Source organism: Trachemys scripta, chromosome 11, assembly GCF_013100865.1.
Source record: "Trachemys scripta elegans isolate TJP31775 chromosome 11, CAS_Tse_1.0, whole genome shotgun sequence".
Taxonomy (NCBI): Eukaryota; Metazoa; Chordata; order Testudines; family Emydidae; genus Trachemys; species Trachemys scripta.
The window spans coordinates 73,819,357-73,844,188 of record NC_048308.1 but is presented as its reverse complement, the minus strand read 5'-3'; the positions used below and the strand labels follow the sequence as shown (position 1 = coordinate 73,844,188).

The window sequence follows — 24,832 nt, the reverse complement described above, 5'->3', positions numbered from 1 at the left end:
CTTCAAACATCTCAAAGTAGTTTCACAGCTTCAAAAATTTGTCCAAATCTGATGAAGAGGTATATCAGGTTTTAAGTATTAAAGAACGTCTTTATGTTGAGATGTTTTCCATTAATTACCGTATATACTGGTTCATAAGCTGAATATTTTTGGTAAAAAAAGTGACGCATCAAAGAGCAGGGATCGGCTTATAAGCGGGTCTACACCAAAATTTGATGATTTTAAACTCTATGGAATCACTGAATTGAATAATTAATACATTGTCGTTTTGTTTACCTGGAGTGTCTGCAGGCATGGAGCCCCTCAGCTCCCTGTGGCCGCGGTTCGCCATTCCCTGCCAATGGGAGCTGCGGGAAGTAGCATGGCACTTCCCGCAGCTCCCATTGGCTGGGAACGGCAAACTGCGGCCACTGGGAGCTGAGCGGCTCTGTACCTGTGAACGCCCCTGGTAAACAAAACGTCCTGACCCGCCAGCGGCTTACACTGACAGGCTGGGAGCCAAAGTTTTCCAACCCTTGAAATATAGGGTTGGCTTATGAAAGGGTCATGCAGTTTTTGCTATTTTTACTTCTCCGTCTTGTGGGGTCGACTTATACACGAACGGGCTAATGAACGAGTATATACGGTAAACATTGCTCAGTCCCAGGCAGTGTCACTGTTACATTTGCATATGATCATGTCAGTCAGTTGTGTAACGAGTAGCTGTTTCTGGAATAATTTTTTGTAATAGTTTTTTCTAATTAATTTTATTCTTTTGGTAGGTGACCTGCTGGATGAAACTCTCACAGAACACAACCAGGTGTCTGCAGTGACCGATGAAGGATCTGAGCTGAGCCAGCACTTATGTGAGAGTGTTTTTGCAAGCCCAGACCTGGCACTTGAGAATGAAGAGATGATCCTGAAAATTTGTCGCCGTTTGCGCACTGCTGTGGAGAAACTTCTAGAGCTGGTTACAGAATCAACTAAACAAGTAAAACTAGATCTCAGCCTTTAGCTACATATTGGCATAAACAATTGGGGTCTAATCCTGTGACATGCTGAGACCCTTGGGCATTAAGGCATTCAGCATTTTGTAGGATTGGGTTCTTGGGGAAGTGCATGAAAAGCTATGTACACAGCTCACATTTCCAATAAGAAATCTGTACACATCTTCCTACTTGCTGCATTGAAGGTTCTGCCCTCGTTACCTATAAGAACTGTTCTGGTAATGTCTGTTAATATGTGTAGTAGAACCTCAGAGTTACTAACACCAAAGTTATGAACTGACTGGTCAACAGCACACCCCATTTGGAACCGGAAGTATGCAATGAGGCAGCGGAAACAAAAAAAAAAAAAAAAAAAAAAAAAAAAAAAAAAAAAAAAAAAAAAAAAAAAAAAAAAAAAAAAAAAGATTTGACAGGGTAAGAAACAGTTTCTGTGCTTGCTTCATTTAAATTAAGATGCGTTTTTTTTTTTCTGCATAGTAAAGTTCCAAAGCATTAAGTCAGTGTTCAGTTGTAAACCTTTGAAAAATCAACCATTATGTTTTGTTTAGAGTTACAAACAACCTCCATTCCCGAGGTGTTCGTTATTCTGAGGTTCTGCTGTATTTTGGACCTGAATTAGATTACATGCCATCTGTATTTTATGGGGTGCTTGTAATAATGAAACAAGATGTTTGTTGTCATGGCAAGGTTTAAACTGGAACTTTACCCACCAGTTTAATAGATATGTATTCAGCTTCTTTGTTGGAGAGCAGAATTAGAATTTTCAGGTTGCCTGTAGGGAAGCAAAGGGCAGAGGAGGGCTTTCAGACCCCTCTGAAGCGATCTTCCTACACAAAACGGTGATGACTGATCCTGGAGGGGGCCACTTCTACTGAGGAAAACTGTCATGACAGAGGCTTCTTAGGAAAGGGGTAAAAGGGCAATAATGAAGGATCCTAACCCCACATACTTGCAAATATACTTTGCATGGCTTACATACTGTAAAATGGGGTGGAAGACTTTTACAATTAGGGTTACCATACGTCCGGTTTTTCCCGGACATGTCCGGCTTTTCGGCAATCAAACCCCCGTCCAGGGGGAATTGCCAAAAAGCCAAACATGTCCGGGAAAATGGCGGCCGGGCACTTCCCCTCCCGCAGCTGCTCTGCTCCTCCCCTGACTCTTCGGCTCTGTTTAAGAGCCGGGCTGCCCGAGCGCTACTGGCTTCGGGCAGCCCCCATGCCTCCGGACCCTGCGCCTCCGGAGCCCGGGAGGGGAAGTGCCCGGCTGGGAACGCAAGGTCCGGAGGCAAGGGGGCTGCCCGAAGCCCAAGCGCTACCGGCTTCACGGTTTGCCGGGCAGCCTCCAGACCCTGCGCCCCCGGCTGGGCGCTTCCCCTCCCGGGCTCCAGCTGTGCTGGGGAAGCGCCGGCTGGGGGCGCAGGGTCTGGGGGCTGCCCGGCAAACCGTGAAGCCGGTAGCGCTCAGGCAGCCCTTTCCCCCTGGCTGGGAGTGGGAGGGAGGAGAGGGCAGAGTTAGGGCGGGGAAGGGGCGGAGTTGGGGCAGGGCTGGGGGTGGGAAATGGGCGGGGCGAGGACCCCGTGAAGGGTCCACTTTTTCTTTATTTGTTAAGTATGGTAACCCTATTACAATGAAAACTAGTACATAGCTGAAAGATGAAACCTGTAGATGTTTCAGTGATGGCAAACGGAGAACTTGGAATTGAGTTAAGCACTGCAAGGAGAAAGATCCATCGTGTGTTTCACAATATTGTGAATCTCTGTAACTCTAAAGAGAAACTTTTGATTCCACTGGGAGCCAGTAGCAAAATTACCTTTGACTTCAGTGAATTTGAGCCATAAAACCCATTTTTAAAGTCCTGCATTATGCGGTGAGGTATTTGTTTGAAAAGACCTACCGTATATACTTGATCATAAGCCGGTTCTTTTTTTTAAGCCGACCCGCCCAAGATGGATAAGTAAAAATGGAAAATTTTTATAACCCGTTCATAAGCTGACCCTATAATTCAGGGGTCAGCAAACTTTGGCTCCTGGGCCATCAGGATAAGCCGCTGGTGGGCCGAGATGTTTTGTTTACCTCGTGCATCCGCAGGCATGGAGGTAAACCTAAGTAAACAAAGTGTCCCGGCGCGCCAGCTGCTTACCCTGATGGGCCGGGACAGCAACTGGTGGGGAAATTTTTTTGGGGGGGGAGAAGCTGGGAGTCGGGGGAGTAACCCCTGTGATCACCCCGCACATGACCCCACCCCTAGCCCAGGACCCCCACACTCTCCCCATCCTATCCCTTCCCACCTTATCTGGGGAGGGCCAGGGGAGAATGTCTCTGGCCTGGCTGGAGCTGCTCCAGCAGGCTGGGCGGCGTGGCCGCAGCCTGCTCCAGCAGTGTGGCCGCAGTCCGCTCTGGGGGGCGGGGCCGAGCGGCACGGCTGCAGCTTGCCAGCCCTAGAGCTGCAGCTGCTTCGGAGGCTGGGGGGAGAGCAGCATGGCCAGAAGTGGAGAGACCCTGACCCCGCCTCTTCCCTTCCGGCTTTGCTGGCTGTGGTGCCTCTCCTTGCTCCCTCTGTTGGGGGGAGGGGCTGTGTCCCACCTCTCCCTCTCTATACCCGTTCATAAGCCGACCCCCTTCTCTTGTGCTTCCCTTTTTTACTAAAAAAATTCGGCTGATGAACGAGTATATACAGTATTTTTATTATTACTGCTTCAAAACACTTAATTGGCTATTAATACATTAAAACAAAGTCCTATAATAAAACATGTTAGGAATATGTAGCAATTAAGCTACAAGCTGCTTTGTAATTGGCAGAAGCACTTGATAGATAAATATTACAAAAATTAAAATAAGTTCCCTTTTTATAAGGGTTCAGATTATCACTGCAGTTCATATGTTTAGCGTTGTATGTTGTCATGTACCTTCTTTTTTTTTTTTTTTGTTAGTTGGAGAAAACACATGAAATTCACGCTCACTTTGAGGAAGAATTCAGCCGCAGAAATCAGGAAACTGCCCAGGTGGTTAGTCAGCACCATGATCTAATGGAGTGTCTAAATGAGGAAAATGAGGCAAAGAATCAACTGGCACTGGAACTTCATAAAGCAGAAGGTAAGGAAATTAAACAAAAACAGATTTCAGATGCTATTTATATAATATAAAAAAAGTATTTGGAGGTGGATCAATGAATTTATAATGCATATTTGATTGCTTTATCTGCCCACTTTGGCATTCTAAATCCCTGTGTTACTTGAAATAGATATGTCCTCTTTTTCCCATCAAATGTGGCACTTGCCTCCCCACCATCAGCATTACACTTACCTGAGGCCCGGAATGGGCCCAGTGTTCAGTACTGTATTAGTGGCATGTTTTTTATGCTAAAAATGTCAGGACTTTAAAAACCAGTATCTCACATTCTTGCATGGCTAGAAATGGAATGGGAGCTTTATACTATTCGGAAAGGGGAGATGCCTAGTTTCCCAACGGGTCCCAGCACTCACAGCTAGTCCAGAAAGGACCCACATGACAGTAGAAGGAAATATTTGATGAGGATGTATGCAAAGGAAATTATAAAAGACATGGGAGACAAAAGAAAGAACTGGCTATTAACCGGAGAGCATTGAATACCAACTGGCAGGCAAAATTGGAATTGCTAAATAATTATTTTACTTTGTCTATCACTGAAAGAAACAAGTGACCTTAGTACTTGATGTTCGTAATTTTAAAACTAGCAGGATGTGATGAAAATTCAGGAAGTAGTCAAGGAACTCTGTCATTAGCAGTTGCTTTTGGAAACTTTTCTTAGACAGAAGTCCCAAGAGGTGCATAGGGGAAACATACTGTCAGTTTTGGGAAGTGTGAGACCCAGTGAAGTACAAACCAGTTGTTCTCTGACGACTTGGGAAATAAAAGCCAGCATTGGTTTAAAAGACTGATGGTCGCACCAAAATACATGTAATGTCATTCCTTGTCAAATAACTAGTTTAATAGTATTGTTGAGTTTTTTTAGTGTGCTTTTATGTGCTCAAAGCACTCAGAAATGTTACCTAATTAAGCCTGATGCCAACCTTTGTAGGCAGGGCCGGCTCCAGGCACCAGCCCACCAAGCTTGTGCTTGGGGCGGCACCTGGAGGGGGGTGGCGCAGTGTGGTGCTCCGGCTCTGGCTGCCGGGGAGAGCGGAGCCCCGGCCGGGGCTCGCCGCCCTCCCCCCGGCGCTCTGGCCGCCGGGGAGAGCGGAGCCCCAGCCAGCGCTCACCGCCCTCTCCCCAGGGCTCTGGCCGCCCTCCCCCCTCCCCTGCTGCGCGGGGCGGCAAAAAAGCCAGAGCCGGCCCTGTTTGTAGGCAGATATTATGCCCATTTTACACATGAGGAAATTAATCATCAAAAAGGCTGTGTTGTCCATTTCTTTGGAGAGTGAGGGAGAGAGGCTGTTTAGTGAAGGGGTAATGGTTGTCACAGTTACATACAAGGTTGCTATAAGCAGGAAGGGGAAGAGAACTGTTACAAATAAGACATGAAATCATGGATTTAAATGGGAGAGAATTTCAACTTTAAATATCTATTTTAAGAAGTGCTGATATTGAAGTGTTACACTCTCTTACCCTGTTGTCCTGTCCCAGTTTGTAGCAGTTAGAGGTTTAGGGACACCCAGACCAGTGGGTTGCGTCCCAGCCTTCTTGGCAAATTGCCTTGGATGGACCCATCCTCCATGAACTTATCTAATTATTTTTTTAAGCCAGTTATGGTTGTGGCCTTCACAAGATCCCCTAGCAACAAGCTCCAGAGGCCAACTGTGTGTTGCGTGAAGAAATATTTTCTTATGTTTATTTTAAACCTTCTGCCTATTAATTTCATTGGACGGCCCCTGGTTCTTGTGTTACGTGAATAGGTAGCTAACACTCCCCTATTCACTTTCTCCACACCATTCAGGATTTTGTAGATCTCTGTCATATCCTCCCTGAGTTCTCTTTTCCAAGCTGAACAGTCCCAGTCTTCTTACTCTCTCTTCGTATGGAAGCTGTTCTGTAGCTTTACTTGTTTTTCTAGCCTTCTCTGTGTTTTTTCCAATTGACCAGAACTGCACACATTATTCAAGGTGTGGGTGTACCATGGATTTATATAGTGGATTTAAAGTTCACATGTAACAGATCTGCTTTGACAATGGTTTTCAACCTTTTTTTCATTTGCGGACCCCTAAAAAAATTTCGAATGCAGGTGCAGACCCGTTTGGAAATCTTAGACATAGCCTGCAGAGCCCAGGCTGAAATTGCTCTGTGGTAACGACAACCTTCTGTGGACCCTTTAAACATAGTCTGTGGACTGCCAGGGGTCTGCGGGTCACAGGTTTAAAACCTCTGTGCTAATATATATCTAAATTTTGGCTTGTACAAGTTACAAATAAATGTTCTTTAAGGAATTTCTTTCATAAATCAGTGCTATTATTTGTGCAAGACACACCTCTGGCACAACTTGGACCTGTCTAATAGCTCAAAGAAAACTTAAACATATTGTATGCACTATCAATACATATGCTGAGAATTAACCAGATTCTTCTGTCAGATGCCCTTATTTTAGTTTATTTTTTTCCTGCAGACAGGCTTTGGAGCATCTTAAAATGCCCTTAGTATGTTATGGGTTTTTTTTTTCTACGATTGAACTAAGATACAGTACTGAATTTAAAATAAACGGGTTGTTCTTTGAGTGCTGTCCCTGTGGGTGCTCCACTTTGGGTATTGGTGCGTCCCGGCACTGTTGATCAGAGATTTATGGTAGCCGTGTCTGCGTGGGTAGGTGTCTTGCGGTGCCGCTGGTGCCGCATGTAGTGCGTGCACGACCTGAGCCCTCTAGTTCCTTCTCAACTGTCCTCGGCTGAAGACGGAGCTCTGGGGCAGTATTAGCACTCTTCCCTAAAATAGTTAAAAAATAGTTTAATTAGATAGTTAGTAAGAAAGTTATAGTTACCGTTAGTGTTAATTCCCGTCTGGCCCCCTTTCTCCCCCCCCTCCCCCCCGAATAAGACTATTTTGTTAGCTACCTCCTCTCAGGGGATGGTTATCTGTTAAGATGCCTGGCTCCTCAGGCTTCAGACACTGTGGCTCCTGCGTGAAGCTATGCCCATTTCAAATGGGCATTCATTGTGTGTACACTGTCTGGATGAGGGGCATAACCCCCAAAATGCCCCCACTGCAGCAATTTGAGAGCCAGAGCCTGATGTGATAGGGATCTCCGGCTAAAAATGATTTTAATGGAGAAATCCCTCCAACCCAATTCGGACAAGCAGACTGCCTCTCTAGACACTCCTCCAATTGGAAAAGGAGACATACCGTATGAAAGACCAAAAAAGAGGGCTCAGAATTCTCCGCAGAGAGTACTGTGAAAAGAAAGGCTCCTGCCAGGTCGCTACCTCCAATGCCGACATATGCTCGGGGGAGCACCTGTGATGCTCCAGGCACCTCCAGCAATGCCGAGGTCCGAGCAAAGGAGACAGAGTCGAGGCACAAAGACATGCCTCCTCCATGGCACCAAGTTCACCTGCAAGGGACTCGGCACTGAGCATCTCCCCAGGCACCATGCCTACGCCCTCGGCACCGACAACACAGTCGGCACCGGTGGGGGAAAAAAAACAAGTCTGCACCGGCCGCACTGAAGCAGGCACCAGTGAGAGCGGACGTCATGGCACTGATGGTCCAGATGTTGGCACCACACAGTCTCTGTTCCACCAGAAAGAGTTGGTGGTACCATCGGCACCGCACTCCCCGATACTCGATACCGAGAGTTCCCCGACAGGCTATGGAGGAGATCCCAACAGCTCTCACGACATTGCACAATTTTCCAGCGAAGACGAGGAGGAGATGCAGGAGCAAAACACCTTCTCACTACACCATTCCTCACCAAAAGAACGCCGACCACCTCGGAGCCATATGGGACCAAGATACCACCAGACGACTCAACCATGGTGCAGACCACCATGGATATACTCACCTATGGCCTTCCTAATGCAGTGGGCACATTGGGAACCCTGGGCTTCTTACACGGTCCACATTCCAGGCTACCCATGGTGCACAGACGCGAACTGCACTCTAACCCTGCATCTCCCACACTGCAGCCCATGGAGGCTCAGGACGTAGGTGAGGACAAGGAAACTGGAACAGACCAAGAAATTACCTCTCCTGCTCACAACACTTCCTCCTCCCCAGATGAGGCCATTATGCCCCCAATGCTAACTTGAGCAGACAATTTCAAGTAGTTTCAAGAACTGTTTAAGCGGGTCACTCACAGACAGGAAATACCACTAGAGGAGGTGCAGACAAACCAGCACAAGCTGGTACAAATACTACAACCATCATCTACTTCCAAGATCGCTCGTCCTATCAATGATGCCATTTTGGAACCGGCAGAGTCCGTCTGGCAGACACCAACCTCAATTCTGCCAATGTGCAAAAGGGGCAGACTTTCTCTTTGCACATCTGCCCCCCAACACCTTAGTGGTCAATGTTGCGAATCAACGCGGCAAGCAACAACAGTTTAAATCTACACCACGGGAGCAAGAACACACGAGACTCTACCTGTTTGGGTGTAAAGTTTATTCTTCAGGCACTATACAACTCAGAGTGGCCAATCTGCATTGTTAGCTAAATATTATTATGATAACTATGTGAAACTTAGCTCGTTCATAGCAGAGCTCCCCAAGGAGAAACGGTCACAGTTTCAAGCCATCATCAATGGGGGTCAACTGATAGCCCAAACAGCCCTACAAGTGTCACTAGGCACTGCAGCCAGAACCATGGCCACAGCTGTAGTCATGTGCCAGTGATCCTGGCTACAGGTCATGCATAAAACCAAGGAACTGCCAACAAAGATAGAAAACCTATTTTTCAATCGAGAAAAGCTTTTCTCAAAGAAAACTGATGAGGTGCTTCATTCGATGAAGGACTCTTGCGCCACCCTCCGCACTTTGGGGATTTATACCCCACCTGCAAAGGGAAGAAGGTACCACAGAATCATAGAATATTAGGGTTGAAAGAGACCTCAGGAGGTCATCTAGTCCAACCCCCTGCTCAAAGCAAGGCCAATCCCTAACTAAATCATCCCAGCCAAGGCTTTGTCAAGCCGGGCCTTAAAAACCTCTAAGGATGGAGATTACACCATCTCCATAGGTAACCCATTCCAGTGCTTCACCACCCTTCTAGTGAAATAGTGTTTCCTAATACGAACCTAGACCTCCCCCACTGCAACTTGAGACCTTTGCTTCTTGTTTTGTCATCTGCCACCACTGAGAACAGCCTAGCTCCATCCTCTTTGGAACCCCCCTTCATGTAAATCCCCCTTCACTCTTCTCTTCTGCAGACTAAATAACCCCAGTTCCCTCAGCCTCTCCTCGTAAATCATGTGCCCCAGCCCGCTAATCATTTTTGTTGCCCTCCGCTGGACTCTCTCCAATATGTCCACATCCATTCTGTAGTGGGGAACCAAAACTGGATGCAGTACTCCAGGTGTGGCCTCACCAGTGCCGAATAGAGGGGAATAATAACTCCCCTCAATCTGCTGGGAGTGCTCCTACTAATACAGCCCAATATGCCATTGGCCTTCTTGGCAGCAAGGGCACATTGCTGACTCATATCCAGCTTCTTGTCCGCTGTAATCCCCAGGTCCTTTTCTGCAGAACTGCTGCTTAGCCAGTCGGTCACCAGCCTTTAGCAGTGCATGGGATTCTTCCGTCCTAAATGCAGAACTCTACACTTTTCCTGTTGAACCTCATCAGATTTCTTTTGGCCCAATCCTCCAACTGGTCGAGGTCACTCTGGACCTTATTCCTACCCTCCAGCGTATCTACCTCTCCCCCCAGTTTAGTATAATCTGCGAACTTGCTGAGGGTGCAATCCATCCCATCATCCAGATCATTAATAAAAATGTTGAACAGAACCCACCCCGGGGTCACTCCGCTTGAAACCGGCTTCCAACTAGACATCGAGCTGTTGATCACTACCCATTGAGCCGATAATCTAGCCAGCTTTCTATCCACCTTTTAGTCCATTCATCCAATTCAGACTTTTTTAACTTGCTGGCAAGAATACTGTGGGAGACCGTATCAAAATCTTTGCTAAAGTCAAGATATATCACGTCCACCACTTTCCCCATATTCACAGAGCCAATTATCTCATCATAGAAGGCAATCAGGTTGGTCAGGCATGACTTGCCCTTGGTAAATCCATGTTGACTGTTCCTGATCACCTTCCTCTCCTCCAAGGGCTTCAAAATGGATTTGAGGACATGCTCCATGATTTTTCCAGGGACTGAAGTGAGGCTGACTGGTCTGTAGTTCCCCGGGTTCTCTTTTTTCCCTTTTTTAAAGATGGGCACTATATTTGCCTTTTCCCAATTGTCCGGGACCTTCCCCGATCGCCACGAATTTTCAGAGATAATGGCCAATGGCTCTGCAATCACATCAGTCAACACCCTCAGCACCCTTGGCTGCATTAGATCTGGACCCATGGACTTGTGCATATCCAGCTTTTTTAAATAGCTTAACCTGTTCTTTCACCACTGAGGGCTGCTCACCTCCTCCCCATACTGTGTTGCCCAGTGCAGCAGTCTGGGAACTGCCTTTGTCTGTGAAGACCGAGGCAAAAAAAGCATTGAATACTTCAGCTTTTTCCACATCATCTGCCACTATGTTGCCTCTCCCATTCAGTAAGGGTCCCACACTTTCCCTGACCACCTTCTTGTTGCTAACATAGCTGTAAAAACCCTTCTTGTTACCCTTCATATCCCTTGCTAGCTGCAACTCCAGTTGTGTTTTGGCCTTCCTAATTACACCGCTGCATAGTCTAGCAATATTTTTATACTCCTCCCTAGTCATCTGTCCAAATTTCCATTTCTTGTAAGCTTCCTTTTTGAGTTTAATCTCACTGACGATTTCACTGTTAAGCCAAGCTGGTCGCCTGCCATATTTGCTATTCTTTCTGCACTTCAGGATGGTTTGTTCCTGCACCCTCAATAAGGATTCTTTAAAATACAGCCAGATCTCCTAGACTCCTTTCCTCCTCATATTAGCCTCCCAGAGGATCCTGCCCATCAGTTCCCTAAGGGAGTTTGTCTGCTTTTCTGAAGCCCAGGGTTCGTATTTTGCTACTCTCCTTTCTTCCTTTTGTCAGGATCCTGAACTCAACCATCTCATGGTCACTGCTGCCTTGGTTGCCACCCACTTCTACTTCCCCTACCAATTCTTCCCTGTTTGTAGGCAGGAGGTCAAGAGGAGCACGGCCCATAGTCAGTTCCTCCAGCACTTTTACCAGGAAGTTGTCCCCAACACTCTCCAAAAACTTCCTGGATTATCTGTGCACTGCTGTATTGCTCTCCTAGCAGATGTCAGGGTGATTGAAGTCCCCCATTAGAACCAGGGCCTGTGATCTGGAGACTTCGGTTAATTGTCCGAAGAAAGCCTTGTCTACCTCATCCTTCTGATCCGGTGGTCTATAGCACATGCCCACCACGACATCACCCTTTTGTTCTTGCCTCTAAACTTAACCCAAAGACTCTCAACGGGCTTTTCTCCAGTTTCAAACTGGAGCTCTGAGCAATCATACTGTTCTCTTACATATAATGCAACTCTTCCACGTTTCCTCCTGTACCTGTCCTTCCTGAACAGTTTATACCCATCCATGACAGTGCTCCAGTCATTTGAACTGCCCCACCAAGTTCCTGTTATTCCAATCCCATCATAATTCCTTGATTGTGCCAGGACTTCCAGTTCTCCCTGCTTGTTTCCCAGGCTCCTTGCGCTCATGCACATGCACCTAAGAGAACTAGCCAATTGCCCCACTTTCTCAGTATGAATCAGGAGGTTTCCCGTCTTGCACCCTCCTCCTTGTGTTTCCTCCTGGTATCGCACTCCCGCACTTACCTCTGGGCTTAGGTCACTATCCCCCGGCGAACCTAGTTTAAAGCCCTCTTCACTAGGTTAGCAAGCCTGCCTGCGAAGATGCTCTTCCCTCTCTTCATTAGGTGGATCCCATCTCTTCCTAGCAATCCTTCTTCCCAGAACAACATCCAATGGTCGAAGAATCCAAATTCCTCTCTCTGACATCACCTGCGTAACCACGCATTCACCTCCACAATTGACAGTCCCTACCTGGGCCTTTTCCTTCAACAGGGAGAATGGACAAGAACACGCCTTGCGCCTCAAACTCCTTTATCCTTCTTCCCAGAGCTATGTAGTCTGCAGTGATCCACTCAAGATCATTCTTGGCAATATCATTGGTGCCCATGTGGAGAAGTAGGAAGGGGTAGTGATCCGAGGTCTTGATCAGTCTCGGTAAGCACTCCACATCCTGGATTCTAGCTCCAGGCAAGCAGCACACTTCGAGTCTCCTGGTCTGGTCGGCAGATGGATGACTCCGTCACCCTTAGGAGGGAGTCCCCGACCACCACCATCTGTCTCCTCCTCTTGGGTGTGGTGGTCATGGCACCCGCATTCCTAGGACAATGCATCCCATGCCTTCCGGCTGATGGGGTCTCCTTATGATACCTTCCCTCACAGGGCCCTTTCAAATCTTTCTCTGCAGTAGTACCTGTGGAGAGACCCGTATCAGATACCCAGAGACTCCTCTAACAACCGGCAACAACATTGGCCTTACGTCGAGGACCGCCTCAATCACAGGCGCCAACTTCCCAATCAGCCCCTCCAAAACCGCAATTTTGACAATTTGGTCAAGGGTTTGAACGACCTCCCTCACCAGACAGCGCCTATGCCCGAACCATTCCCAATTTTTGGTCATTGACTTTGCCCTTTTTATCACATCTAGACCTCAATTACATTGGACCAATGGGTTTTAGAAATACCATCCCCTTCACCTCCTGATCACCTTCCCTATCCTCCTCCCTGTCCCTCTTCAGGGACCCTTCTCATGAGCACCTATTACGACAAGAAGTCAATCATCTTCTACAACTAGGTGCCGTGGAAAGAGTTCCTTCACAATTCAAAGGGAGGGGATTGTACTCCCATTATTTCCTGACCCAGAAGAAGAATGGGGGATGGAGACCTAATCTGGACCTAAGGAAGCTCAATAAATTCGTATGCTCCCAAAAATTCAAGATGGTCACATTGGGCACGATACTTCCAGCGCTGCAACAGGGGGACTGATTTTCAGCCCTCGACCTTCAAGATGCTTATTTCCATATCACCATTCATTCCGCTTACAGGAAATTTGTGTTTCACGGTAGGACATGAACACTTTCAGTACAGAGTTCTACCATTCGGCCTATCTGCAGAAAAGGACCTAGGGGTTACAGTGGACCAGAAGCTGGATATGAGTCAACAGTGTGCTCTTGTTGCCAAGAAGGCTAATGGCATTTTGGGCTGTATAAGTAGGGGCATTGCCAGCAGATCGAGGGACGTGATCATTCCTCTCTATTCTACATTGGTGAGGCCTCATTTGGAGTACTGTGTCCAGTTTTGGGCCCCACACTACAAGAAGGATGTGGAAAAATTGGAAAGAGTCCAGCGGAGGGCAACAAAAATGATTAGGGGTCTGAAGCACATGACTTACAAGGAGAGGCTGAGGGAACTGGGATTCTTTAGTCTGCAGAAGAGAAGAATGAGGGGGGATTTGATAGCTGCTTTCAACTACCTGAAAGGGGGTTCCAAAGAGGATGGATCTAGACTGTTCTCAGTGGTACCAGATGACAGAACAAGGAGTAATGGTCTCAAGTTGCAGTGGGGGAGGTTTAGGTTTGATATTAGGAAAAACTTTCAGTAGGAGGAGGGTGAAGCACTGGAATGGGTTGCCTAGGGAGGTGGTGGAATCTCCTTCCTTAGAGGTTTTTAAGGTCAGGCTTGACAAAGCCCTGGCTGGGATGATTTAGTTGGGAATTGGTCCTGCTTTGAGCAGGGGGTTGGACTAGATGACCTCCTGAGGTCCCTTCCAACCCTGATATTCTATGATTCTATCTACTGCTCCAAGAGTTTTCTCCAAAACCCTAGGGGTAGTCGTGGCACATTTACGCCAACAGGGAATAATGATCTTTTCCTACCTGGACGACTGCCTTATCAAAGGCCCAGTCCTACAAGGAATGATGGACACAGTCTAGACCACTATCACACTATTCCGGGAGCTAGGGTTACAAATAAACAAATGAAAATCGATTGTAATCCCGGTCCAACAACTGGACTTCATCAGGGCACATCTCGATGCTATGGAAGCCAAGGCTTCCCTACCTCAGGCCAAATTCATAACTCTCACAAACCTTATCTCAGATGTACAAGTCATCCCTCAAATATGGGGTTGTACTTTCCTGCAACTACTAGGACACATGGCAGCCACAACGTTCATGGTACGACATGCAAGACTACACATGCGATGCCTACAAGGCTGCTTACGCAAGGTATACATACCCAGCAAACACAACCTACACAAATGACTCTCAGTACCACCCAGTGTCCTGGACACTACAATGGTGGACAAGACCACAAAATGTATGTATGGGCTTCCCTTTCCAGCAGGAACCCCCATCCGTTGTGATCCCCACAGATGCGTCACTGATGGGCTGGAGTGCCCATATGAATCATCACACGGCCCAAGGCAAATGGTCTCTGTCAGAGACTGAGCTACACATCAACGTACTACAGCAATGCCTGCAGACCATTCCTATCTCCTATACAGAACAAGTCTTTTGCACTATGACCAACAATATTGCATGCGTGTCTTACATCAACTGCCAAGGAGGCGCTCATTCACACTCGCTACGCACCAAAGCCATCAAATATGGAGCTGGTGCACACAACACTACATAAACATCTTGGCATGGTACCTGCCTGGCTGTCAGAATGCGACAGCGGACACACTCAGCAGGTACTTCTCTCAAGACCATGCTGATGGGGAATTCCCATCATCGACCTGTTCGCATCCCCAACAGACGGCAAATGCACAATGTTCTGTTTGCGAGCAGGACTCTGACCACGATCACTGGGGAACGCCTTCCTCATCAAATGGGAGGCACAACTCATGTATTTATTTCCACTGCTATCACGCATGACGCACTAGATACAAACAGACAGGGCCAAGGTTATCCTCAGAGTCACGACATAGCCCAGACAAGCATGGTACCCTTATCTGATGCGAATGGCGGTATGTGCCCCACGAGCCCTCCCTCCTAGTGCAGATCTGCTGTCTCAGCACCACAGTCGTACTCTTCGCCTGAACCTGGAGCTACTCCACTTACAAACAGGGCTCCTACATGGTTCCACCATGGTGAACTAATCTACTCAGAACAAGTTAAATGTGTGTTATTAAACACCAGGAAGATGACCACACTTAATACTTGCCTTCAAAAATGGAAGAGATTCTCCGCCTGGTGTCAAGAAAGACAGTTAACAGCCTCTACAGTACCACTAGTGCTGGAATACCTACTGGAGCTGAAAAGTTCAGGTTTAAGAATGAGCTCAATCAAAGTTCATCTGGTGGCCATTACAGTGTTCCATCAGGAGATCGATGGAACCTCAACATTCGCGGACCCAACTACTAAACGCTTCCTCACGGGTCTCATGAACCTTTACCCAGAAGTTCGTTGGCCTACCCCAACGTGGGACCTCAATCTGGTGCTGAAATGCCTCACCAGACCACCATTCGAACCATTAGTCATCTGTTCCGTGCTACATTTATCCATGAAAGTGGCCTTTCTGGTTGCTATTACTTCTACCAGAAGGGTGAGTGAGATAGGTCTGCTCATGGCTGATCCTCCATACACAGTATTCTTCAAAGAAAAGGTTATGCTACGTCCGCACCCAAAGGTTACGTCTACATTTCATCTGAACCAACCAATCCATCTCCTTACATTCTATCCTAAGCCTCTCAGGAATCCAAGAGAGGCCACCCTGCACCCACTGGACTTTAGACGTGTGCTAGTGTTTTACCTTGAAAGGACCAAACCCTTCCGGAATTCTCCTAGACTTTGTCTCTACTATTGAGCGTTCAAAAGGAGACACAATATCTACTCAGAGATTGTCTAGCTGGATCTCCACATGCATTCAACTGTGCTATCGTATGCAGAATACAGAACCATCGGAACACATTAGAGCACATACTACTAGATCTGTTTTAACCTCAATAGCGTTTCTACATAGTGTTCCAATATTAGAGATTTGTAAGGCAGCCACTTGGGCCTCTGTCCGCGCATTTGCTGAACACTGTGCAATCACTCATGACTCCAGGAGTGACACCATCGTGAGTCTCACAGTACTTACCTCTATGACTCAAACAAACCCGAAGTCCCCTGAGGGGCACTGCTGTACAGTCACCTGAAGTGGAGCACCCACAGTGACAGCACTCGAAGAAGAAGGGAAGGTTACTCACCTTGTGCAGAAACTGAGGTTCTTCGAGATGTGTGTCCCTGTGAGAGCTCCACTACCCACCCTCTACTTCAGAGTTCGCAGTAGGTACCCTGTGGTAGAGAAGGAACTGGAGGCCTTGGGTCGTGTGCACGCTACATGTGGCACCAACGGCACCACGACCTGCCTACTGCGCACGCATGATCTGCGGGGACACTGCTACTGTAAATCTCTGATCAGCAGTGCTGGGATGCACCAACACCCGAAGTGGAGCACCCACAGGGACACACATCTCGAAGAATCTCAGTTATTGCACAAAGTGAGTAACCTTCCCTTCCTATTGGTGATAGTTTCAATAGTTAGTTGATAGTACTTTAGGTAAGAAATTCAGTGTCTACACTTTTAGTTTACCTTTGGATTTTAGGTATCATTGAAGGCTATGTAGTTGAGAAAGCAGCCTTAGAAGAGGCAATGAGCCTGAAAGAAGAGTCTGAACGACGCCTTGTTTTGGAACTGGAGAGCTTGCAGGAACAGTTTCAGAAGCTAACCCAGGAACAGGCAATACTCTGTGAGGAGCGGGATATGTTAATAAGTCAAAAGAAAGCTCTGGCTGCCAACGTAGGAGAAATAGAAGTTGGTAAGTAATGCTTTAATAACATTTATTGATATTTCTTTTGTATAATGGTTGGTTGAATAGCTCAGGACAGGAAAGGGTAGAGCAGGGACTTCCAGTTAACTTTGAAAATAAACCCAGACATGACACTTCTGTTTTTAGAAATAAGATGTTGCTGTTAATGAGAAGTACTCCAATGTCTAGTGACAAATGGAAGGAGTATGGAAAAATAAGCATGATGAACTAAAAGTGATACTGAATGGAAGGTGATGTAATTGATCATGAGGATCTGGCAACTAAAATTTAGTTAACTGATAGAGCATAGGCAGGAGAGAAAGGGAAAAAGAAGTAGATCTGTGTCACTAGGGGCTTGTCTACACTACCTCCCAGGCAGCGATTGATCAGCGGGGGTCAATTTATTGCGTCTTATATAGACGTGAAAAATCGACCGCTGAGCTCTCTCCTGTCAACGCCGGTACTCCACCAGAATGAGGCGCGTAAGCGGAGTCAACGGGAAAGCGTCGGCTGTGGACTTACTGCAGTGAAGACACCGTGGTAAATAGATCTAAGTATGTCGACTTCAGCTACGCTATTCACATAGCTGAAGTTGCGTATCTTAGATCGATCCCACGTGGTAGCATAGACAAGCTCTAGAACACCACTACAGTACCAAGGAAATGGACTGAAAATGCAGGAAGTAGTTAAATAACTTGGATAAGGCTAAAATAATTAAAGATGCAGGATAAATTGTAATGGGCATCTGCTATAAACTCCCTACGGACTAGAATTCAGTGAGTCAAAACCCCTGGGGAAAGCAATCTAGGAGGGACAACTAGGAGGAGGCTTTAATGATCTGGACTCTAGACAACTAGACAGCTGTTTGCTCACAGCAGAGGAATGGAGAGTCTCCGGGCTACTGGGTTCAATTTCAGGCATTCTTTAGACTATTCTGTCCCGAGTATCCACCCTCCCCCCAAAATTCCTGTTCCTCTCTGCTCCCGTTTGCCTCCAAACCTTCAGGCTCTGCACCTCTCCTCTTCTATTTACCACCTGCCCCCTCCTCCCTCTGCTCCTATCCAACCCCTTGTTCTGGTTCCTGCCTTTCTCCTCCTATGCTACTCCTATCCACCACTCCAACCTCTGTCTCTTGACACCTATCCCTTCCGCTCCTATCCACCCACTCCATCTCCTGTCTCCCTCTGCCCTGTCCCCATGGCTCTTCCCTACTCTCTGGCTCCTGCAACCCTACATTCCTCTCACAGGATGATGCCATCAAAAATCTTGATGTTTTGTCTCTATTAGCTGATACGGAGGCACTGTATCAAAATCTCAGAAATGGTATTAGCCTGAGGAAAGATAATTATATCTTTAGAGGAAAATCTAAGACTTGAGTAGTGAAAATAACCTGTGGTGGCTGTGACACTAACTTGCTCTACTTGTAGACTTCACAGGCCTCTGCTGAGCTCTCACTGTTTGTCATGAGCAAGCAATGGACTGATTACAACATCAGGTCCACCAGAATATTTGCCCCGACCAGTGCTTCTAGAAAGGGGGGGAAGAGAGAAAGGAGAAACAATATTTTCTGCCATATGTAGGATGACAGAGTTTCAGACATCCACAGAGAGAGACAAAATAATCACATCAGGACACACTGATGTTGTTTTGTGATCTTTATGTTGCCAGGTGGTTATGGCTTTGAGTCATGTGTCCCACTGGAAATAATGGAATGTCAGGATATCACTGTCCAGTTATTTTAGAGTCTCTGTAGTGCTTTTCAGTGTACGACTGATTTAGAGGTTAAAGGAGCTCTGAGTACTTAGCAAGGAAAAAAAGTAAGAAACACATGAAGCTTTGGGGAAGAATTGCCAAATGAAAGAATTCAGTAGATACAGGACCTCAGTAAAGAGATGGCCAGGTGCCTGGCAAAATTGTACCCAAAATGGGCTATATAAAAACAGTAATGCATGGTCAGCATATATGATTAGCTACTACTTCTCCACATTGAGACAGGTTACCTTTAGGAATGCTACAAAGTTTGGCATTATCCCTATTCTGTGTTAAATTCATTAGTGATCTGGAAGATGGAATGAATCAAAATGTCCTATTTTTGTCTTGTACGTGTTTCTATTCATAGGAGTTCCTGTTGCTAACATAGCAAAAAAGGAAGATTCAGGTTTGTAACAGTGTGATTTCATGAGAAATGATGTGGATTAATTAATGACTTTGAATTTAATCTAACAAAGAGGAATAGTACTTCAGAACTATGCCCAATAAATTTAGTTAATTTAATAAATTATTATTAATATTGTGGACATGTTTAAGACATTACTTTCACAATTTAACAAAAATCACTAAACTTGAATTATGTTAAAAACTTAATTCATTAATCGATATTTATTAAATGATATCAGTCTGATGTCAGTCTTAAATTCCATAGTGCAATTATAAGCAACCAAAATTGTTGTTTTGAACAGACAAAAATGTTTTATAAATATGCTATGAGGTTCTAATTGTGTGGCACTGGGCTTCTTAGAGGGTAAATGTATTCTTAAAATGTAGCAACACCAAGTACAGGAGACCTAGAGATGGTGAATGAAAGAGAATTGAAGGAACTGGAAGGAGTATTGTGGTGGCAGAACGAAGAGAGAGTAGGAATGGGGAGGAGGAGGACAGGAGAAAGGTAAGAATGGACTAAAGGGAAGGACGAGTTCTCTTGAAAGAACATATAGTGGAAAAGATCGAGGGGGGAAAAGGATTCTCAGAGGAAGGAAGGAATAGAAAAATAAGGGAGACAAATGGTTTTAAATGACTATTGAAGTCAAATGCTAAAGTAAATGCAAACAGAAGTTTTGCTTTTATATGCAAATGAGAAATTTTGAGTTAGCTCAGAAGTGCAGCCATACTGCTTTCTCTATACATGGTTGTGTGTGCAATGAACATATGGCTCTGATAAATTAAGAGGAGCAATGCTTTTCTTCTGAGAAGCCCCAAAATGTATATCCTGGGATACTTGTGCATGCTAGGACGGCTCTAGGCTTGTGGGGGAAGGACGTGAGTTGGGGGACTGCATTTTTCAGGCAGCTGAGGTGGGATTATCTGGCCAGATCACAGTCCAGGATATAGGGAGAGGGCAGTGCTGAGCTCTCTCTCCAACTGCTGCAGCTCCATTCCTTGTGTTTGTCCAGCTCCCACATGTCTTCCAGCTCTCTCTCAAACGCTGCTATGGGATTATTATTATTATTATTTTTTTTTTTTGGCGCAGTGTAGACTTACCCTCACGTGCCTACTAGGCCCTTGTCCTTAAATCTGACCCTGTGGCATGATTGAGAGTCTGGCTGTGATATGTAAACAGGATTGGGTTTTAAAATTCACCATCTAGTTAAACTCCAGCTATTGTAGAAGTTAACTGTTAAAGGCCTAACAAGCTACTTATACTAGGAGTTTCCTTTTTTATTTTTTCTAATTTAACAAATCACATTTTTTAAAATTTAAAATAGTACTCTTCCTCTTGTTTGGAATTATTGTTTGTAGTGCTGGGTATTTGTATAAAAATCATACTGGATTTCACTTACATTTTTTATTATTATTTTTGGACGAGCCAACAAAGCTGTGTTACGTTGATGTGAAAAATGAGCTTCCTAATGGAATCTACCATAGCAGTTTCTAATGTGATTTTTTGAGTCACTCGAGGGATTGCATGACTTGAGCTAGCATTGATAAAACAATTTCAATTTGATTCTCTATTCAGAGTCAAATCAGTGACCTGACAATCTGTTAGTGTTACCTTTAATTATATACCTATACATTTTGAGAATCAGACTGCTATGTAACACCAAAAGGAGAGAAAAATAACAAGACTGTCAAAGCAGAGTACAGTTACTGACCTTGCATTAATGCACAATCAGATATTAAGTTTTGGCAACAAATTTCCCATTCTACATAGTTTATGGGCCTAATTAGATTCCATACAGATACTGGCTTTTTTGAATAGAAGGTAGGTCGTAAGAATTTTTTTTTAAATTTCAAATTCTAATTTAAGCAGTTTTTTTGTTCCACAGATGGCAGTAAAACTCATTTTAAAGCTAAAAAGACTCAGCTACTCATCAGTTAAAATATATAGTTCATTCTCCATTGTTACTCACGATTTGGCGGGGATAAAATTGCTGTGTCCACCAGTTTTTTCAAACTCTTCCTTGAGAAGTATGAATCTGACATTTGGTGGCTGAAATTTGTCTGTTTTTCATTTAAATCTATTTCAAAACTCTATTGTGGGCACTTACAAATCTGAAAACAGGTAAAAGGTGACAACACTATCTACTGAATCCTCTTGCCTCAGTGAATTTCTAGATGTTGGTAATTGTAGAGGTGTCTAGGGGTGTGTGGCCCTCCCTCGCTGCCAATCTCTGAGAGAGGCCACACCTCTTTGCTGTCACCCCCCTGGAGTAGTAGTCTATCAAAGGGGGAAGTTAGCAGTCTTGCGGGCCCAGTCCTCAGTTGGGAAAGAGTGAATGATTCTGGGGGCCCAAGCCTGTAGACGAGGCAGACCCCCAAACAGTCTAGGGTTCCAGCCGTCAAGCGGGGTACTGTAGTTAGGGACAGTTCAGGGGCCCAGGCCTTTGGGCAAGCCGGGGTGCCTTGCAAACTAGTGCACTGGCCCCCTCGTGCAAGAGCGAGCACTACCTACAGTCTCTGGGGCTCAGGACAGGGATTAAGCACCCAGCAAACAGTCAGGGGCACCAGCATGGGTTAAGTCTAGGTGCTCCGTCAGGGCGAATACCCCCCAGTATTGTCCTGGGTCTGGTGGGCAACAGACAAAAGCAGGCCTTTTGGTCTAAGGAGGGTGGTGGTGGTGGTGGGGACAGGGATGCAGGCCTGCCCAACTCCACGGTGTTCCAGCTCAGGGCCCTAACAGCGGCAGAATGGTCTGCCACTGGGTCAGCGTGGAATCCACCTGCAACACGCTGACTGTCTCTTTTATGGCGGCCCCACAGCTAGATGGTCATCTGGTTCCCCTGGCTGGTTCCTACACTCCCCCTCACGTGTACCTGAACCCTAGAGTCGTCCTCCGTCTCCTCAGGGTATACTGCCAGTGGCAATCCCAGCAGCTCCTCAGCGTCGGGCGTGTCTGGCAAACCTGGTCCCTGGGAGGTATCCTCAGGGCAGCAGAAGTCTTAGAATCATAGAATCATAGAATATCAGAGTTGGAAGGGACCTCAAGAGGTCATCTAGTCCAACCCCCTGCTCAAAGCAGGACCAATTCCCAGCTAAATCATCCCAGCCAGGGCTTTGTCAAGCCGGGCCTTAAAAACCTCCAAGGAAGGAGACTCCACCACCTCCCTAGGTAACGCATTCCAGTGTTTCACCACCCTCCTAGTGAAATAGTTTTTCCTGATATCCAACCTGGACCTCCCCCACTGCAACTTGAGACCATTGCTCCTTGTTCTGTCATCTGCCACCAATCCGCAGACTCCAGTTCCAACGGTGAGCTGGAAGCGTCTGCCTCCCTCGGCGGCTCCTCTTCAAGTGAGCTACAGGCCCACCTTTTATGCTTCCTGTTCCTGTCCCGCCTCTCTGCTTCTGGAGTGGTGGCATCAACTTCCTGGTTCCGTGCACCAGGTGGGTGTGGTCCACCCTCGCTGCCAGTCTCTGAGGGAGGCCACACCTCTTTGCTACAGTAAGGAAAAGCTTTTTTCACAAATAATGAAGATACAAATTGCACATTTAAAAGGCAGAATAATAGTTCTTTCACCACCCTCCTTTTAATCATAATATGTTTAAAAGTTAGACCTCCTGAGTCTCATCTGTGTGTTCAGGTTACTTACAACCAGATAAGTGTTAGAATTAATTTGATGTTTTCCAAAAAGCCTTTATGTTGGGATCTTAGTTTGGATCCTAGTTTGGATCCTCCAAACAGTATATCCTGTTTGTTGAAAGCTCAATTTGTAGCCATAGATTGGTTAATCAAGTAATCATGAACTATGACTTATTTCCACTGGACATTGCTGATATTGCATATGTAATTATTTTGTTGTCTATGGGGAAGATTTTCAAAGACACAGTCAGGGAGTTGGGTGCCTTTCTCTTCTTTATGTATTTGAAAATTTCCCCTTTGGTGCTGACGTGTTGCAGAGGTGTGTGTGCGTGTGTGTATTATATGCATAAAATATAATTTTAAACATCATTTGATTTGCATATTTCTGGACTGACTGACGAACTCTCTTACTATTCTGTATGTGTTTAGGTTTACTAAAGGAAGTAGAATTTTTAGCAAAAGAGAAGTTAGAACTGCAGTGCCAGGCAGAGAAGGACCATTCCAGCTTGCGCTCTCAGATGAAGGTTTTGGAAGTGGAACTTGAAGAACAGATGGATCAAAATCAGAAGTTGGCAAAGAAGTCATTGGAGGTTACTGATCTAAGGCAGCAAATTCAAGTCCTCGAAAAACAGCTTAGAAGTCAACGACAGTTCATGGATGTAAGCAAGCTCAACACCCAATTTCTGCAGCTTTGGAGAGGAAAAACACTTCCTCCTATTTTGTGATAAGTCTCTTCCAGGATAGTTTTGGTTTTATCAAAAATAAGACCTTTGTGTTTCTCCTTGTAAAACCAAGGATGATTGTTTGTTTTTAAAAGTTTCCTGATCTATAGGAGTATGGAAATTAGCTTTTTCTTTCCATGTTTTTGCTGTTCATTTGTTTTGTAAATTGAAATAATAATCTCCTATTGTCCCTGTAAATTCTTACCTGGCTTCTAGAACTGCCAGGCAGATGCAAGAAAAAAGGAAAATGCAAACATCAGCTTCCTCATAGCAAAAATTAAAAACAATTTTTTTCATCTTACAGGAACAAGCTATAGAGCGAGAACATGAACGTGATGAGTTTCAGCAAGAAATTCAGAAACTAGAAGATCAGTTAAAACTGTCAGGAAAATCCCAGACTTCTGGAGAGCCCAGACAATATGGGGTAGGTAGAACCACATGTAGTCACTGTGTATGTTTGAGTTTATTATATTTATTTAGTAAATTGCCGAAAGTGGATTTACATTTGGATATCTGTGGTTGCTTTGTTTGTTGAATATCACACTTAGGGTACGTCTACACTTACTGGAGGGTCCGGCGGCAGGCAATCGATGTTCTGGGATCGATTTATCGCGTCTGGTTAAGACGCGATAAATTGATCCCGGAAGTGCTCGCCGTCGACACCGATACTCCAGCTCGGCGAGAGGAGTACGCGGCATCGACGGGGGAGCCTCCCTGCCGCTTCTGGACCCGCAGTAAGTTCGGACTAAGGTACTTCGAATTCAGCTACGTTATTAACGTAGCTGAATTTGCGTACCTTAGTCCAAAGTGGGGGCTTAGGGGGGACCAGGCCTTAGTATAATCATTTTCTCAAGTATTTTAGGAAATCCAGAGTACTGAATTAATCAACTTTTTCTTAAAACTGGCTGAATTTTGGTGGCATGAGTGTTGGAGCATGTCTTAATTTTGGTTTTGTTAGTGAGATTGCAGGAAATGGTATTTTTGAATGTGTGTATTACAGTAAAATGTTGCCAACATATCAGGTTGGTTTGATTTAGAGAGAGCAAAAATACTGGCACTAAAAATTATGGCATCTGGCCTTTTTTCCTTCAGATGCTTGTTAGTTTGATATTCAATTTAAAAGTTTAATTTTTGTTTTGTTTTGTTTTTTTCTCTCACATAAATGAACATTACAGATCTTTGAATTGACTCTCCAGGTATGGAAAAATAGCATGAGCATCCCCATGCCCTTTCTCCCTTCCCCTCAATTTCTTCTGCTTATTCAGATCTGCTTTCCTTTTTTGCCTTCCTCGAATGTAAAATCTGCTTCAGACTGATTACATGTTGGGATTCATGTTTAGCTTTGTCCAACTCTTACTCTAGAAAAAATGCTTTGTATTTAACTTCCTA

At 45.5% G+C, this 24,832-nt stretch overlaps 1 protein-coding gene across 3 annotated transcripts in view; it reads left to right on the top strand.

Annotated features, from left to right (window-relative positions):
- Positions 1-24,832, top strand: part of PCNT (pericentrin) — a 176,577-nt gene that overhangs the window by 51,567 nt on the left and 100,178 nt on the right. The window contains exons 20-26 of one of the 3 annotated variants that reach the window (XM_034786559.1): positions 762-970; positions 3,919-4,081; positions 16,721-16,933; positions 19,044-19,082; positions 23,151-23,380; positions 23,748-23,867; positions 24,619-24,639. In XM_034786559.1, coding sequence (XP_034642450.1) covers positions 762-970; positions 3,919-4,081; positions 16,721-16,933; positions 19,044-19,082; positions 23,151-23,380; positions 23,748-23,867; positions 24,619-24,639 — 995 coding nt within the window. The remainder of the gene's footprint in view (positions 1-761; positions 971-3,918; positions 4,082-16,720; positions 16,934-19,043; positions 19,083-23,150; positions 23,381-23,747; positions 23,868-24,618; positions 24,640-24,832) is intronic. The other 2 variants (XM_034786560.1, XM_034786561.1) reach the window with 2 other exon arrangements.